The sequence below is a fragment of the Sinocyclocheilus grahami genome, unplaced genomic scaffold (genome assembly GCF_001515645.1).
Source record: "Sinocyclocheilus grahami isolate Dianchi unplaced genomic scaffold, SAMN03320097.WGS_v1.1 scaffold1189.1, whole genome shotgun sequence".
NCBI classification, from domain to species: Eukaryota; Metazoa; Chordata; class Actinopteri; order Cypriniformes; family Cyprinidae; genus Sinocyclocheilus; species Sinocyclocheilus grahami.
In genome coordinates this window covers 259,506-278,730 of record NW_015506368.1, presented here as the reverse complement: position 1 = coordinate 278,730, position 19,225 = coordinate 259,506, and the positions used below count along the sequence as shown (strand labels likewise).

At 35.3% G+C, this 19,225-nt stretch overlaps 1 protein-coding gene across 1 annotated transcript in view; it reads left to right on the top strand.

Annotated features, from left to right (window-relative positions):
- The first annotated feature begins 1,649 nt into the window (after window positions 1–1,649).
- The window catches only part of fdxr (ferredoxin reductase), a 22,880-nt gene continuing 5,304 nt past the window's right edge, over window positions 1,650–19,225 (top strand). The window contains exons 1-10 of the mRNA XM_016253576.1: window positions 1,650–2,192; window positions 5,245–5,336; window positions 5,824–5,919; window positions 8,265–8,387; window positions 12,606–12,719; window positions 12,803–12,904; window positions 14,322–14,429; window positions 14,647–14,731; window positions 15,136–15,314; window positions 18,158–18,329. Of these exons, the coding sequence (XP_016109062.1) occupies window positions 2,108–2,192; window positions 5,245–5,336; window positions 5,824–5,919; window positions 8,265–8,387; window positions 12,606–12,719; window positions 12,803–12,904; window positions 14,322–14,429; window positions 14,647–14,731; window positions 15,136–15,314; window positions 18,158–18,329 (1,156 nt within the window). The 5' untranslated portion in view covers window positions 1,650–2,107. The remainder of the gene's footprint in view (window positions 2,193–5,244; window positions 5,337–5,823; window positions 5,920–8,264; window positions 8,388–12,605; window positions 12,720–12,802; window positions 12,905–14,321; window positions 14,430–14,646; window positions 14,732–15,135; window positions 15,315–18,157; window positions 18,330–19,225) is intronic.

Sequence of the window (19,225 nt, the reverse complement as noted above, 5' to 3'; positions counted from 1 at the left end):
AATTCACTAAACAAACTGACATTCATGTTATTTTATAGCTGACATGAATAAGCTACTTTTTTTAGAAAATAGAAATGAGTGTGCAGTGAGAGATGGAAGAAACGAAGAGAGAATAAAAAGGAAGGCGAGGCATGAATTGTTCAATCTGTGGAGTGAAGAAAGCATGAGAGAAAAGCCTTTTTGTTGTTGCATGTGTTATAGTCACATTTTTAATATGTTATATGAGCTGAACGAGTTCATTTTCATCAATGTTCTGATTTCTGAATATTCTGATATTCAGATTTCATCACATCAACACAGCATGTTCTATAAGTACATGAATTGAGTGAACTGATGAATTTTACTCATGGCCCATAGGCTATTTGTTTTGGAGCTTGTTAAATATGTTTGATAAATCAGAGGAATAAAAAGGAAGGCGAGGCATGAATTGTTCAATCTGTGGAGTGAAGAAAGCATGAGAGAAAAGCCTTTTTGTTGTTGCATGTGTTATAGTCACATTTTTAATATGTTATATGAGCTGAACGAGTTCATTTTCATCAATGTTCTGATTTCTGAATATTCTGATATTCAGATTTCATCACATCAACACAGCATGTTCTATAAGTTGTTTTGAATTTTACACATGAATTGAGTGAACTGATGAATTTTACTCATGAATTGAGTGAACTGATGAATTTTACTCATGGCCCATAGGCTATTTGTTTTGGAGCTTGTTAAATATGTTTGATAAATCAGAGATGGATGGCCCACTTTATCTGAAAATAATTTTGTCTGGGGTGCATGCCCATAGGAAAGAAAAATCTAAAGTGAGATCTCTTTAACATCTCAAATATTTCTCCTAGACAGAAATTAGGTTACTTTAAGATTGAGTGGAGATTTTTGCTTGAGTCTCCTGCTTCTCAAACTCGAACACTCTCACATTTGTCTCCTTTAAAGCTTTAGAAGACATCTCAACAGCATCACACACTGTGCTCAGATATTTCTCCTACACTAAAGACTCTGGGGGTCTCATATTTGTCGCCTGTAAAGTACAGTTTCCTGTAAATTGTGGGCTGTAATCTAAAGCGTTACCCAATAATGCAATTTGTTGTGGTTGTACTGGAATAGCGATAAGAAAATGGTGGCAACACCATACCATAAAGAGTCAAAGTAGTCTAATATAATTGGACATTGATCCATATTTGTGCAATAGCTGTAGTCAGTTGAGCAATGGCTTTCTCATTCACATTCACAGCACCGTTTTTCTTTTAACAAGGCAAACACAGTCTGATAGGCACATATGGTAACTTTGATGAAATTTAGGACATAAAACGAGAATAATTGTACTAAGCAGACAAAAACCCATAAGTCATGATCAAATATGCTACTGATGTGAATGAGTCCATGGCCTTGTCTCTGTGTGTAATTGATCTGTGCACACGGTCTGAGACCTTCAGTCAAGGCTAAACTGATAAAATCACTCAGATAGCAGTGGAACCGCAAAACCTCGAGGGATATAGTGCGGTTATGCATGAAAGGATCAGCTAAAGACAGCGGAAAGTGGCACGTTCACTGAGGAGGAACGTTTAATCGGAGCATTTGTTTATCACGGAGAACTTAAAGCGATGCACGACTGAACTGACGTAAGGACACTTCATTTATAGCCTTAAACTTGTTGTTTTTCTTTTAAATTGTCACTTTTGCCTTTTTGTAGTCGACTGATTTTGTCATATGCACCGAATTTGAGATACTTGTTATTGCGTGTTATTGTATAAAAGATCAGCTCTGCTACTTGTTCATACAGTTGTCATGCACACTTCAAAATATTATTTTCTTTCTTGTATATTTGTGCTCTTAACATCTCAAAACCGGGGCACTTTTATTTGACTCGAAATGGACCCAATGCAACAGAATTGGTGCAATCTGAAGCAGGCAGTAGAAATGGATCATGCAAATCTTTAATACAGTTTTATTTCATGAAGTTCAGATGAACACATACATGAATGCAAGCCCACGAATGTGACCCAAGAGCACGCGCTGAGGGATCAAAGCTCCATAAGCAGCTTTTGCCTTCATAACAGAGTCTTTGTTGGATCTGGACTGTTGCTTTTGTACTGCATTTCATCTGATGAAGATGATAAACCTAATGAGAGGGTCTGTGATGAAGATCCACGGCCTGTCAAGTGCATCCAGACGTCTGGCAGCTGAAGGCGGTGAGTTTATGATCTGACACTTAACACTTTGTTTTTCTTCATGACTTCAGAAGGGAATCTGCCTTTTTCATATAAACATAACATAACATAAAGCATGTGGCTCAATCCTACTGCAGTACATCATCTTTTTTTATCATATGCATGTTCATATTAAACTTAAAAGATCAGTATCAGAAGGTAAGTTTACCAAGATAAACTGTTAACGTGACACATTCTTGCTTGACTTTAAGAAAGTGCAAAAATAATCAAAGTTTTTAAGTTTATAGAGGTCTAACAAGAATAGATTTTGGTGTCTGCATCAAATTAAATTTAAAGTGATTTTATATAAAACAAATATCTGAATGTATATATATTATATATGTTATAACATATGTTTATATGTTATATAAAAAATATCGGCCAAATTTTCTTATCAGGCCGATACCGATAACAGAAAAAAATTAGCATTTATCGGCCGATACCGATATGGTGGCCGATATATCGTGCATCCCTATTAAATGCAACTAAAATGTCTAGATTAATGTTTCAAATAACTTTTGTGAAAATAAAATGTCAAAATATGGATAAAATAATGTTTCAAACTGCAAAAATTGTCATTCATTGTAATGGTCTGGACTATGATTTTATCATTACAGCTTTGAATAAAGATAAAATACAAAGTAATTATATATATATATATGTATATATATGTATATGTTTTAGTGGCATGTATATATAAGTGTTGGCTGTGTTATATTAAAAGGACTAGGCCTAAGTCTTTAATTATTGAAATAACCGGGGAAGGTTTGTCCTGAATATTTAGTTTGTTAGAGGTCATTCAGTGTAACAAGATTATAATAACAAGTTATTATAAAATCATAACTGATATAATGATAAGATCTTCTGATATGACTGTGCTGTGTTACAGTACTACTGTCTGTGTTATTAGGTGCAGGTGCCTTTCTGTGATGGGTTTGAGCTTTTCTTAACATACTCAAGTCATTTGATGAATACGTTGGTGTATATATTGTAGTGATTGATGTATGCTTTGTTATGGGTTAATGTCAATGTGTCTCTGGTTAGTATGGAAACCGTTTTTGCCACTAAATAAAAAATTTTAAAAAGTAATTTTACCTTTTTTTTTTCTTGCAATTGCGAGTTTATATCTCACAATTGTGACTTTTTTTCTCAGAATCTCAGAATAGAAACTCGCAATTGTGAGAAATAAAGTTGGAATTGCTAAATATAAACGAACTATTCTGGCTTTTTTCTCGCAATTCTGATTTTTTCCCCACACAATTCTGACTTGTTTCTTGCAACTGTGAATTTATATCTCAAGATTGTGACTTTTTTTTCTAGCACTTCAGATTTTTCTTCTCAGAATTGGGAGGTAGCCTATAAACCTGCAATTACAAGTTATAAAGTCTGATTCAGAGGAATCAAATATTTTCTTACAATTGTGAGTTTATATCTCACAATTCTAAGAAAAAAAATCTGAATTATGAGAAAAATAATTCGCAATTACCTTTTTAACATTTTTTTATTTAGTGGCGGTAACTATCTTTCATAGGTTATGAAATTAGTCTTAGAAAGGAAAACTTGAAATCGCATCATATGACCCCTTTAAAGACGGTCATACAATATATATATATATCAATATATCAAATTTAGCTTGATCATTATTACTTATTGTGTCATAGACTTAATTCTATTTAGATGAGTAAGAGCCAATGTAATTTGCGTTCTCCAGCTGGTTGAGTTGGTGAAGAAAAAAAACCCTTTCTCACATGTGGTAAGGTTTAAAGTCATTTCTGACAGCCTCATATAAATAAATGAGTGCATGTACTGTGTATGAACTTTTCCCCCTCGGTAGAATTCCAGTTCAGTTGTGTGGCGCCTAAACATGCCTCTGAGATGTTTTCCTTTAACATTCACAGTGTATGTTAATGGATACAAATAACTATACTTATTTGTTAAAACAACTACCTCAGCTCTGTTTATTTTACCGTGTTATTACCAGCTAGTGAAAACCTACGTGGGGAAACAACAATTTACTTTATTCTCTTCCTGAACATTGCTATGAAGCTGACAGCACATCCTTTGCAAACTCACCAGGCCTTCATTGCAAAAGACCCTGGAATATTCTTAGGGAATGTACTTTTTTCCCACCTGCTGGACTTTGTCCTGCTTACTACATTGCGTGGGGAAACAACAATTTACTTTATTCTCTTCCTGAACATTGCTATGAAGCTGACAGCACATCCTTTGCAAACTCACCAGGCCTTCATTTGGAATATCCTTAGGGAATGTACTTTTCTCCCACCTGCTGAACTTGGTCCTGCTTACTCTTGCCAGGCATACATTGTAAAACACCCTGGAATATCTTCACCGGCTGAACTTTGCCTGCCGCTGTGTCTCAGTTCTTGCCAGACCTCTTGCCGTACATCTTCCCAGACATCTTATTTAAAACAGACCAGTCCTTACAAAATGTTTTCACATCCTTTGATGTAAGCTCTGATATTCACTAATTACCGCCAGACATACTTTCTCCATCTGGCATAGCCGTAAAAGTAATTATGTGTGCGTTTGTGTGAGAGAGAGATAGAGAGAGTGGTCCTTGTGTGTGTGTGTGTGTGTGTGTGGTCCTGGTGGGTGTGTGTGTTCATGCTCCTGTGATAGAGGGACTTGGTTCAAAGTTGTTAGGCGTGAAAAATCAAAGAGGGAATAAAGAAATGACTAAGTCACTTCATATTAACTAGATAAATGAAAATGAAATGACATTTTTCTATAACACATAGCCCTCTTTGGTAAAACAACTTTTAAATTTTTTTTATTTTATTTTATGTTGTTTCATTCTTTTTGCGGGTATGGCATTTTTATGGACATATTTTATGAGGGGACATCAATCAAATTTTGACACATTGTGCCCTAGTTTCTCATATGGATGGATGATAGATAAATAGATAGATAGATAGAAGTTTTACTGTGTGTGGTGTAAAGCGATTGCTCAATCAGTCCCTGTTGTAAAATGTCATATAATAAAAAACATGTTGTGTTTCTGTCATGTTGACAGGTGTACGTGGGTTGTCCTCCTCATCCGGTCCAAGAGTGTGTATCGTAGGCGGAGGTCCTGCAGGTTTTTACACGGCACAACAGCTCCTGAAGGTAGGCGCCCTGATCCAAATACTCACTTTCTCAGGAAAGATTTAATCTAGCTTTAGCTGATTTGGTTCTTTTAGGTTGACAAACTTTGCTGACTGCATACAAACCTGTTGGTTTTACCGAGGTTTTGCGTGACAAGTTATTTTCTTTGAAAGCAGTCCAGGTAAATTCCAGCAGCTGTCCTTGAGGTTTACTTTTACCCCACATCTACAGATCCACTTTGATTCCCACAGTACAGGCATTAACAATGCTGCTGGTTTTGAGATAGACACAATGTTCTGCCACTTGAAGACTTTCAATCAAACCACTGAAGTACGAAAGAGGAACAACGGGTTGAATCACAAGTGTTTTGCAGAAACCGCATGAATGCTGATCTTTAGTTCTGTGTCTGTGGGATGCAGACAAACTCATCATTTTCAGTCTCACAGTGTTTACTAGCATTTTTACACAAATCACCCATTGTTTGTTCATTTCATTGTATCACTTTCAGGCTCGGCAGAATACAGCCGTAGACATTTACGAGCGACTGCCGGTGCCGTTTGGACTGGTGCGGTTTGGGGTTGCGCCTGATCATCCCGAGGTCAAGGTCAGGCCTTCATTTAGTCACTATGAAATAAAAATGAACCCTATTTACTTAGTTTTACATCAGTACAAGTCTCTCATATTTCATGTCTGTCATGCAGAGACCACTTTATTAATCAAATACCCAAAAGTCAGGTAAACAAATATCCTGTTTTACTAAACAACAAATCAGATAATGGATGTAAAATGGATTTGAGAATAATGCTGATATAGTATATTGATGATTCACAATTTATCTGTTATGATTTTGCTAGTGATATGATTATAAAAGCAAAATTTTTTCAACATTATCTGTTTATTTATTTATACATATTGAAGTGTTGCGCTTAGTTTCAAGTGAACGCTCAAAATACATTATTTGGGTAACACTTTACAATAATTAACTAACACTTTAATACATTAACTAACATTAACTAATGGAACCTTATTGTAAAATGTTACAATTATTTGTTAATAAAGCATATACGTTCACAAAAACACTTAAATTACGGTAAGCAGAAAAGCAAGCAGGTGCATGATTTGGCATGGCAGCCAATATGAATAATTAATAACCGTTTCCTTACCTAAATCCTGCATTTGGACCAGGCTTGGTTGCAGAATCACATCACTTTGTGCTTCTGAAATTAGGCTATTATCTTTTTCTATATAGTGTAGTAGTTAGCTATCTCTGTGTCGTACGTGGCCGCTTGTCAAGCATGAAAACACGTTTTATTTACATTCTGAATATATGATCTGTATACAGCATGGAAAGAGCACTCCCTTTAAATTTATGAAAAACTGTCACTCATTCATCACGTTCTCACAAAGTTCCATTTTAACCAATGAATGTAACCACACAATGAAACTTTTTTTAATGAAGTTACGAGCATGACAGAACTCAGCACTGGACAAAAAGATTTCAACCTAAACACATCTGATTGGCCATTGCGTTGTAGAAATCAACAAACATGTCTGTGATTGGCTATTTTGCTCCCCTCTGCGAAAATGCATTGTAAAATCATTTGACGCTTTCCAAAACAGAAGGGCAGATACACTGGATTGTTTGCCAAATCTATTTCGTTATGCTATTATCATGAAGAAAACAGATCCTAGACCAGGAGTTATGGGCAGCTTTTCCATCTAAAGGCAATCAGTTAGACTATTTTACACTATGAGTTAGACTATTATACACGCAAAACTAAAGTCCGGCCGTCCCCCTCGGTCCGGAGGGGGGGGCAAAGCCTGTAACACACTGTAACACGCCCCCCTCTGGCGCCGGGCCTGGCCAAAACTGAACTGCTAAATTGATTTATTTCCTCTTCTTTGAATGAGCACCGTCATAAAATGTTGTCATATATTAAAACTTAGTGTTTTATTAAAAATGCATGTGGTTTAATATGCTGCATTTATTGTTATTTGCTGCATGTAATTTACAAACACTGTTTCATGATGACTCGAGCTGATTTGATGTTATAATACCTTTTTATCACCCTTATTGTAATATATATTCACTCATTATTAACATAAGGACTATCTGTTTGAACTATGCCATTTAGTGGCAATATATAGATATGACTTTAGCTTTAAAAACTATTAGGGGAAATGATAGCATGCGCTCATTTCATCTATTTGTGTAGTACAAGAGCGCTTGAGTGGTTCAATTAGTAATGACCTCATGTAGGAAACAGAAAAACAAACATCAGACTTGAAAGTGAATGACGTACAGTGCTTGATTACTGCCAGGACAACATGAATGTTTGTTCATGTCTGATTTACAGTATGTTGTGACTATGTCAGTACAGATCCTTCAGATGTTCCCGCATGCATGCAAATAAAAAATAAAAATTGGGAAGTCGTGGCCTAATGGTTAGAGAGTCTCAGGTCCGGCAGGGATTGTAGGTGGGGGGAGTGAATGTACAGCTCTCTCTCCACCTTCAATACCACGACTGAGGTGCCCTTGAGCAAGGCACCGAACCCCCAACTGCTCCCCGGGCGCCGCAGCATAAATGGCTGCCCACTGCTCCGGGTGTGTGTTCTCGGTGTGTGTGTGTTCACTGCAGTGTATGTGCACTTTGGATGGGTTAAACGCAGAGCATTAATTAAGAGTATGGGTCACCATACTTGGCCACATGTCACAATCACTTATAAGCATCACGAGCAACAGACAGTCTTGATAACAAACAAGCCATACACATTAGATATCGTTAAACTTAAGCATGTTTAAGCTTTATTTTTCCTATGCATAAATCACTATTGTGATTTATGCTAATAGCATAATATGTATTTTAATATGTGCTAGTAGTATGTATTTTAATATGTGCTAGTAAAATAATACATGTTTTTTTTTTCTTCCTCATTTTAATTTTCCAGAATGTCATTAACACTTTTACTCAGACGGGCCAGCATGAACGATGCAGCTTCCATGGCAATGTGAATGTGGGTAAAGATGTGACGATTGACGAGTTACGACAAGCTTACCACGCTGTTGTGCTGGTGAGGATACAAACCACAACAATCCAGATTAATCATTCACCGAGTGCCAGTTTTGCATAGTAAAAATTGACAATGGCAATAAATATAAATAAATAATACATTTATATATATTAGAACACTAGTATTTTCAGAAGCTAAAAATGGTTTTAAGTCAGTTATTTCTATCTTTTGCTGTAGTGTGTCAGAACTAGGAAATATCAGTTTACATTTCCAAACTTTCATTTTGCCATTAATTGTAATAATCCAGTGAGATGTTTGTCTGAAAACAGCCAGAGCTCCACAGAGAGATCTGATCCGATCATCATCAGTCTGTCTGGAAGGACATGAAGAAACAGAACAAACTGAGACAGACTAAACCCAGAAGAACTGTGTCTCCAAGATGCTTCAAGAAACCTCCTGCAAAGCTCCCTGAAAAACAATGCACAAGTGCACCAAGGGCAAAAGCTGCTTTAAACGCAAAGGATGCTCACACCAAATGTTGATTTAATTTAGTTAATAGAAGTTAATTGATAAAGCAAATCTATTCATGACATAATTTTTGACAGCATCCTCATTTTACAGCATTTACTGTATCCTCTTTTAAGACTCATTTTTATTGTATGGCTTCTTCTTAATTTTGATGGTATTTTTGTATGTTGTTGCTGTACTGATCTTTTTTATTGTAAAGCACTTTGTAACTTTGTTTTGAAAGGTGCTATATAAATAAATGTTAACTTACTATTTTTACACAAGTGCCTAAAACTTTGAACAGTAGTGTAGCTTTGCAGGAGGTTTCTTCAAGCGTCTTGGAGACGTTGCCACAGTTCTTCTGGATTGAGTCTGTCTCAGTTTGCTCTGCTTCTTCACGTCACTCCAGACAGACTGATGAGGATCAGATCTCTGTCAAATCTCACTGAATTATTACAATTAATGGCAAAAAGAAAATTTCTAATTTGGAAATTCTAATATGCAGATTTGCTGTACAAGAAACATTATTATTATTATTATTATTATCAAAATGTAAAATGGTTGAGTACATTTTTTCAGGATTCTTTGATGAATATAAAGATCCAAAGATTTATTTATCTGAATTTTTTAATCTGAATATTTATCTTAATAATTAATTTATCTGAAATAAAAAGCTTTTGTAGCATTATACACTATACCATTCAAAAGCTTGAAGTAAGTATAATTATTTTTTTTTGGCAAAGAAATTTAGCAAGGATGCTTTAAATTGATAAAAAGTGATTGAAAAGTTAATGATTTCTGAAGGATCACGTGACACTGAAGGCTGGATGAATGATGCTGAAAATACAGCTGCGCATCACAGAAATACATTGTTTTAAAATAAATTCAAAAACTCACTGAATTATTACAATTAATGGCAAAAAGAAAATTTCTAATTTGGAAATTCTAATATGCAGATTTGCTGTACAAGAAACATTATTATTATTATTATTATCAAAATGTAAAATGGTTGAGTACATTTTTTCAGGATTCTTTGATGAATATAAAGATCCAAAGATTTATTTATCTGAATTTTTTAATCTGAATATTTATCTTAATAATTAATTTATCTGAAATAAAAAGCTTTTGTAGCATTATACACTATACCATTCAAAAGCTTGAAGTAAGTATAATTATTTTTTTTTGGCAAAGAAATTTAGCAAGGATGCTTTAAATTGATAAAAAGTGATTGAAAAGTTAATGATTTCTGAAGGATCATGTGACACTGAAGGCTGGAGTAATGATGCTGAAAATACAGCTGCGCATCACAGAAATACATTGTTTTAAAATAAATTCAAAAAATAGTTAAAAAAAATGTTATTTTAAATAGTAAAAATCTTTCAAAATGTTACCGTTTTTGCTGTAGTTTGGATCAAATAAATGCAGGCTTGGTATATACTTGGTAAATACTGCCAGCCTTTCCTGTTTTATATTTACATTACATTTTCATTTAGTCATTTAGCAGATGCTTTTATCCAAAGCGACTTACAAATGAGGACAATAGAAGCAATCGAAATCAACAAAAGAGCAATGATACGCAAGTGCTATAACAAGTCACCGTTAGCTTAACGCAGTACACGTTGCAAGGGTTTTTTAAAATAATATAATAAATAAAAAGAAAACCGATAGAATAGAAAACGGATAGAGCAAGCTAGTGTTAGAGACCTTTTTTGCTTTTGTTAATTGTATAATAAATAAAAAGATAAATTACATTTTAAAATCCTTTAAATTTGAATTTTTTTTTATTTTAAATTGTTAGAATATTGCATAACGTTGCTATTTTTACAATAATAACCGGAGCCTTGACGAGCATAAGAGACGGACCTTAACCTTTTGAACAGTAGTGTATCCAACTTTGTGCATTTGTGAAAATATTCGTACACCTTCTTTTATACTTCTTTTGTCTTTTATTCTTTTTGCAATGTAAAGCATCGTTTAAATCACAACGTAAGCCTTTCATTATTGTTTATTGTGTGACGTCAGTGAAAAACCCAAAAAGACAAGAATCTTCTAAAAGCAATATAAGCGAGTAGCGCTTTTATCTAAATGAAAAAGAGAATTTGAGGCGATGTAGGGTCACTGTTTTTTGACAAAGCTTGGGTTGTATACTAGCCAGTGTTTATGTTAATATTTGGGTCAAAGACAAAAGACTGTTTTTACAGTAATAAATGGAGCCTTGATGAGCATAAGAGATGGATCTTAAACTTTTAAACAGTAGTGTATATCCAACTGTGAGCATTTGTGAAAATGAAAACATATAAACAGGCATAAAAACTTCTTTGTAAACTTCTTTGTACACTGCTTTTATGTCTTTTTTTTCAAAAACAATCAAAAGACTTTGATTGTTGTTTTTTGCCTGATGTCAGTAAAAAAAAAATCCCAGAAGATAACAATCTTCTAAAAGCAAGATTAGTGTATGGCAAATCTCTTGCATCTTCAGTGAAAACATTTATTTTACTCTTATAATATTTCTGAATAAAATGCAACTGAAGACGATGAAGGGTAGGCTATATGTCTTTTTTGGTCAGAGGTGGCGTGTGTACGAGTCAGAGCATTTATACTAATATTTACTTTTATCCACTTAGCAGGTGCTTTTATCCAAAGTGGCTTATGTTGCATTCAAGGTTTACATTTAATCACATGACGACCCACGTGGTTTGATGCACATCTACAGCAGTTAAAAGTAAACTGAAGGAGTTTACTGACCATGAATATACGTTAACTGTTGTGAAAGTGTATATTGCATGATTTCTTTGAATTATTTCACACAAAAATAAAATGCATGATAATTTAATCATGCTCGTGTTACTCCAAAGTCATATGACTTTCCTTCTTCAGTAGAACACCAAAGAACAGTCTCAGAACTATTTTTGTTCTGTCATATAAGATATATATGATTCAAAGACACACTGTAAAAAAAAAAATCCATAAAATGTACGGTAAAAAACAGCAGCTGTGGTTGCCGGAATTTTACCGTAAAAAATATGATAGCAACGTTTTAGGTTTTACGGTTTTAAATTAAATTTACAGTTACATACCGTAATTTCATTAACTGATGTAATGTTAATATATCAACCTATTGAAGTACTGAAATCTGTATTGTACCTTTGTAATACACTGATAACCACCAAAAGCAGGTGATGAGAAAGTCACATGATGAACCAAAGCCCTTCACAAGCAGCTTTTAAATATTAACATATATAGAAGGTGCACAGTGTCATTCACACAAACACCAAACACCATCACGGTAACACACATGAAACTGAAATAATGTAATAAACATTCATTTAACAACATTAGGTGTAACACACAACCCTAATATACAAAACTGAAAAGCAAAAACTAAGAAGAAACAGTTATTTCAACAAAAAAACATCACATTTGAAATGTAACGCGGGGAATTCTGGAAATGTCAATTTACGGTTATTCACTGTAAATTATACGGTCTTTTTCCACTTCCAAAAACAGTATACTACCATAAGATTAATGTCCAATACAGTTTTTCACCGTATATAGTAGGGGAATTTACCGTTAACCATTTAACAGGTTTTTACTGTAGCATTTTTACAGTCTTTTACCGTTAAATTCACAGTCTTTTTTTACACAGTTTTTACACTGAACCACATTTTAGTGGGTGTCTTCTCTAAATAACTGCATGCCATATCATTTCATTTAATTTTGCTCCATGACTGTTCCTGTAGTCATCCTCCTCTGCACCATGTGTTTTTCCAGAGTTACGGAGCCGAAGGAAATCGGTCAATGGGAATTCCAGGTGAAGGTTTACCGGGCGTTTTCTCAGCTAAAGACTTTGTCGGATGGTACAACGGACTGCCCAGTAATAAGGAGGTGCCATTTCTTTTGAATCCCTTCAGACGTTTTGGTGTTTAATAACCCCTGAACAACCCTCTGTTATTTCCTTTGATCTGCAGCTGCATCCAGATCTCAGCTTTGAGACGGCTGTGATTCTAGGACAGGGAAATGTGGCCCTGGATGTTGCCCGAATACTTCTGGCACCTGTAGAAATGCTGAAGGTCTGAGCCCACTCTGTTTATTTTATCTATATTAGAGAGACTTATGATATGTGACCCTGGACCACAAAACCAGTCCATAAGGGTTATATGAGATATTATATATATAATATGAGATTTATACTCATATTATACTATGATACTCAATATTTGGTAGAGATGCAACTATTTGAAAATCTGGAATCTGAGGGAGCAAAAAAATCTAAATATTGAGAAAATCTCCTTTAAAGTTGTCCAAATGAAGTTCTTAGCAATGCATATTACTAATCAAAAATTAAGTTTTGATATATTTACGGTAGGAAATTTACAAAATATCTTCATGGAACATGATCTCTACTTAATATCCTAATGATTTTTGGCATTAAAGAAAAATCGATCATTTTGACACATACTATGTTTTTTTTGGCTATTGCTACAAATATCCCCCAGCGACTTAAGTCACATATATGCAAAAGTGCCAGATGGTAATCGGTTTGAAGTAGTTTAGGGAATGATTTAACTCATGGATCAATCTCAAATCCACTGTTAATGGTTTGAATCAGTCAAATGACTCACTATATTGACTTACCGAATCACAAGTTATTACTTCACTTCCATTAATGAAACTTGAGTATCTTCTGAATATCTTCTTCTTTGGTGGACTCTGCATTGCTAGTGAATCTATATGGCTAAAGGGAGGAATTGTATCAAACGTTTGTAGACAAGTTATTACTTCACTTCCATTAATGAAACTTGAGTATCTTCTGAATATCTTCTTCTTTGGTGGATGTGGATGTCGATCTTTTCTAAAACACTCTGCATTGCTAGTGAATCTATATGGCTAAAGGGAGGAATTGTATCAAACGTTTGTAGTCTGAATCGAATGTGATCTGAATCGAATGTGCAAAAATAATATGACCAGTGTAGTGCGAGTCATGAATCTTGACTCTTATGAACCAGCTCAGTTTAATGAACTTGTTTTAAAGACTCATGAATCAAACTTAATCCCACGTGTTAATGGATTGAATTGAAGGACTCACTTTTACTATATTGACTCGCTGAATTACAAGTTTCACCGTGTTTAATGAATCAATAATCGTTATTTTGTTTAAGACTCACAAGACAAGGCTCACATATGGTTAACAATACATGTTCAGAGAAGAGTTTTATGTTAATAAATTCATAGATAATGTTCAAAATTCCCTGCGGACAGGAATAGTTCACCCAAAACTGAAAATTAGCTGGAAATATACTCACCCTGAGGGTAAGGACATTTCCAGCAAATTTTCACTTCTGGGTGAACTATTTCTTGCACGTGAGCTGATAACATCATTTACATTTCTGTAATGACTCAGTAAACTGCTTTTTCCTCAGTAAACCACCCTTCCTGTCTTAATTTTGATCATTTTAGTTTACTATCTCCTCTATTGCCTGCTCACAGGAAACCGATATTACCCAGAATGCACTAGAAGCATTGGCAGGCAGTAAAGTGCGAAGGGTTTTGATCGTAGGCCGACGAGGACCTCTTCAAATTGCTTGTACCATCAAGGTATGACTCTCTTGCTTCACTCCCTCGAAGTGAATGAAAACCATTTGAGTGACAGCTGTGAATTTGGAAAGTAAAGCGGAAGAACCTGTTGATCGAATGCATGGGAAAAAACCCTCATAAACTCTAATATATAATTAGTTTATTTACTTTGCAAGTGAAAGGTTTCGAAATGAATGTGTGTGGGAACAGGACTGTTTATTTTTGTTTATCTCATCAGGAACTCAGAGAGATGGTCAATCTGCCAAACACCAGGGCTGACATGCTGCCCGCTGACTTTGAGGGCATCGCAGAAGCTTTGAAAGGTTAAAACATTCAAATCAAAGGGTTTATTCACATAAAAATACCCCTCATGTCAATGCAAACCCCTGACTTTCATCAGTTAAACCTAAGAGGAAATTAAGAGGTTAACGCTGCTCTGTACATATAGGGAATGATATTGAGCTCCAGAAATAAAAGCATAAAACTACTATAAAAGCCTTGCAATGTTTAATATAATGGAATTTAATAAGTCACATTGACTGCTTTTAAGGGAACAGTGTGAAACAAGTCCTGTCTGGCAATTCTTGGTTTCCAGATCAAAGGGTCTGACAAATGAATTCACTTCTTTTTTTGGAAATTTCCAATATCTGGTGTTAAGATGCCTTTGAAGCTGGTATGGCAATCAACTCCACAACTGTGTGTGTGTGTGTGTGTGTGTGTTCATTAGACCTTCCCAGGCCAAGAAAAAGACTGACAGAGTTAATGATGAAAGCCGTAAAAGAAGGAGGAGATGATAAAGCTGAGAAATGCTGGGGCTTTCGCTTCTTTCGCAGTCCTGTGGAGGTTCTCGCGGGGGCTGATGGGAAAAGAGCTACTGGAATCCGATTGGCTCTTAATAAGCTTGAGGTAAATGTGCAAAACAGAATAAGAACCATGGCTACATCCGAAATCAAATACTTCCATACTATATAGTAGGCGAAAAACCGTATGTGACAAAATAAGCGTGTCACAATTCAGGGAAAAAGTACCTGGATGACCTACTTTCAGAGTGATTCTTAAGTATGCATAAGATGAACACTTTACTATCCCATGAGGCCACAGGAGAGGACTTATGAATGGCAGGGATGCAATGCAACTGACACTGGTAGGTCATGTGAAAATGACAACATTGCGAATGTAGTACGTCCAGATTACATTCATTCTATACAGAACGGACTATTTTGTGGTCGTGAAGTAATTACTTCTTCAAAAAAAAGTACCTACTCAAGAGAGCATGTGATTTTGGACGCAGCCCATGGTAGGGGGCTAAACATTAGCCACAAACCTCTGAATAAGGATCAAACTGGCGAGTTTTGTGATCATGGAGCCCACGCACAGCGGCCGCCGTGAGGCATCCTAAAAACGAAATAGATTCCTAGTGAATGAGAAAAATACAAAGTAAAGAGTTAATTAGAATAATCGAATGTAAGAATAATCAGAGACCGACAAACAACCAATGTGCCTTTCAACCTAAATTAGAATTCAGATACTAAAATGGAGTCAGATTGAGTTAAACCTAAATTGAATATCTCTGCGCGCTGAAAAGACCGAACACGCAAGAGACCTTCATCCGCCACTGGATACCTTCCTTGGTCCAGGTGCGCGGACCTTACAATTTCCGTTGGTTTGCTAAGTTAACTATATGTAAATTATTATTACATGGTTAATTGGATTTATATGTGAAGTTTATTTATTCATAAAAGTAAACTGAAATTGACAATGACTGATCTTTTTTTTTTAAAGATCAAAAATCATATCTTAATTTTATCTGAGCCTTTTCACAGTATAATACACATATTCAAAAGTTCAAAAGAGTTTGTAAACTTTTTTTTTTAAGTAATTGATACTCTTATTCAGCAAGGATGCATTAAATTGATCAAAAATGACATAAGACATTTATAATGTTACAAAATATTGCTATTTCAAATAAAGGCTGTTCTTCAAACTTTTATCAAAGAATCTTGAAAAACAAATCTTGAGCAGCAAATCAGAATGATTTCTGAAGAACATGTGACACTGAAGACTGGTGTAATGATGCTGAAAATACAGCTTTGAACACAGGAATAAATTTCATTTTACAATATATATTCACACAGAAAACTGTTATTTTAAATATTATGTAATAAATATTTCACAATATTACTGTAAGATCGAGAGGTAAACATGCAAGACAGAATTAGGACCACGAATAAGTGAGTTCTCTCGACATTTGTTAAGATCATACGTAGAGAGATCAAGGGTCATGAAAGTTTGTGGTCTTAATGTGAGCAATTCATCCACATTATATCAAAACAAATATTCCAGATGGAAAAAAATAATTGGTGCCATACTCTGTTTCTGATTTGCATAAATGGATTGCGAAAGGCATACAAATCTAAACAAATCTCTAACCAATAAACCTGTTTGAATGTATATATATTTCTGAAACACATTATTAAATGTGATCATAATGAATGTGATTTAAACGATGAGTTGAACCAGCAGGACTGGCTCTGCCACACACAGTTGTTTTTGTAATCTGAGCCCTAATGTTTTTGGAGTTCATTGTGGTTTTTAGAGATCACTGCACAACAAGACTGCATTTTTGGCTCCGTCTTAAATCTGGAAAGTCCTGAGAGAAGCATGATGATGTTATCAGATGTACAGTCTGCCAGAACTGTGATCACTTGTGCTTGATAACAAACCAGCTTTCTGTTTGGTGTGAAAGTCTGTGGTTTAGGAAAGTGTTTTGCTAATTGTACAGAAATGATTACTGCAGGGCTAATTGGATTCATATGTTAAGTTTATTTATTCCTGAATTCAGCTAATACAAGTTTGTAGTCTTAATGTGAGTGATTTATCCACATTATTCACTTTCATCGATCACAATACAGTTATTACACAACACATTTTTGTTGTTGTTTTACAAAGTTATTTACATGATGTGTTGATTAATTAATTGAAGTAATCAGTTTTGACTGAAAAATTTACCGCCAAAGGATACTCTAAATTATGAGAAGTAGACATTACAAAAAGTAGCTTTAAAAATAATAATTTAATTTTATTCAACATATAATTTATTAGCCATAAACATTTTTATTACTTATTTTTTTATTATTTAACATAAGTAATGTAAGCATTGTTGCACAGCATAAGGTTGCCACAACAAAGCATGGAATTTAATTATTATTATTTTTTAATCCACTGTATATTTATTTATACGCTTGTTTTGCATCAGTTAATTGAAATGGAGAGCTTGATGGAAATTGTTTTCAAGATTATTTTCTCAACTTCAGAGCATTTTGCAAACTGTCAACATATTCTGTTACACCAAATACACAAAATAATGATCTTTAAAAAAGCATCATATGACCCCTTTAAATGAACCAACTCGAAACAATGATTTGTGTTATCTTACATCATTTAAGCATTGCAAAACAAGAAGCGAAAGTGGAACAAACAAGCTGAAATGGGCTTTAGAAACTTATAAATATTAACCACATTTTGATATTAACAGTGTTTTTTAGTTTTATATTTCCATCAATATCATTATGAAAATATTATAAATCTATGTATTGTCCAGCCTCAGAAATATTGCTTTGCTCATACTCTGATCTTTATTAATGAAGCTATATTTCCTCTCTCTGTCATGTCTGTATGTAATGTCCTGTATTTGTGAGAGTGTTTTGGGCTGGATGTGAAGTCTGTGTGGTCTCTGTGTTGTGTATCAGGGTTCGGGCGAGAGCGCGCGTGCAGAGGTCACCGGTCAGCTGGAGGATGTGGACTGTGGTCTGATCATCAGCAGTATTGGCTATAAAAGCATTCCTATCGACCCCGCTGTGCCCTTTGACCCCCGAAGAGCCATCGTGCCCAATGAGATGGGAAGAGTGCAGGACACAGCAGGTCAGAGGGGTGGAAAATGTGTGTTTTCATCCATCAGCAGGTGCTCAAAACCAACAACCACTGGAGACGTTCTTACAAGAAGAATGTTGTTTTGGGATAAGTTACATTTTATTAACTTAGCTTTTTAGTTGCATATTTTATGTTTTTTGGCTGGAAGTTTTTCAAGGAAGTTGCCTGTTCTTATATTTTGTGGAAAATAAAGTGCTAATTATGAGAACAGTAAGAAAGTGACATGTGGCCAAGTATGGTGACCCATACTTGGAATTAATGCTCTGTGTTTAACCCATCCAAAGTGCACACACACACACACAGCAGTGAACACACACACACCGTGAACACACACCCGGAGCAGTGGGCAGCCATTTATGCTGCGGCGCCCGGGGAGCAGTTGGGGGTTCGGTGCCTTGCTCAAGGGCACCTCAGTCGTGGTATTGAAGGTGGAGAGAGAGCTGTACATTCACTCGCCCCTCCTACAATCCCTGCCGGTACGAGACTCAAACCCGCAACTTTTGGGTTACGAGTCCGACTCTCTAAACATTAGGCCACGACTTCCCCAGATGTCGGTCAGTTTCCACTGCTAAGTATATTAGTTGGAAACTACATTTGGTGGGCAATTGATGGAAAAGCTTTTGTACTCGTCCAAAAAAAATATTGTAAGAACGTCTCCTGCGGATTCTGGTTTTGAGACCCTATCTGGGAAAAACACACATCACTAGTTTTAAAATCTGCATATATATTTTCATCCTAGCTGTATTAACAAATGTATAATAAAGTGATGTGACGTCTGGCCAAGTGTGAGAACCCATGCTTGGAATTTGTGCTCTGCATTTTTCCCTTTCAAGTGCCCACGCACAGCATTGAATAGTAAACACACACACACACACACACACACACAC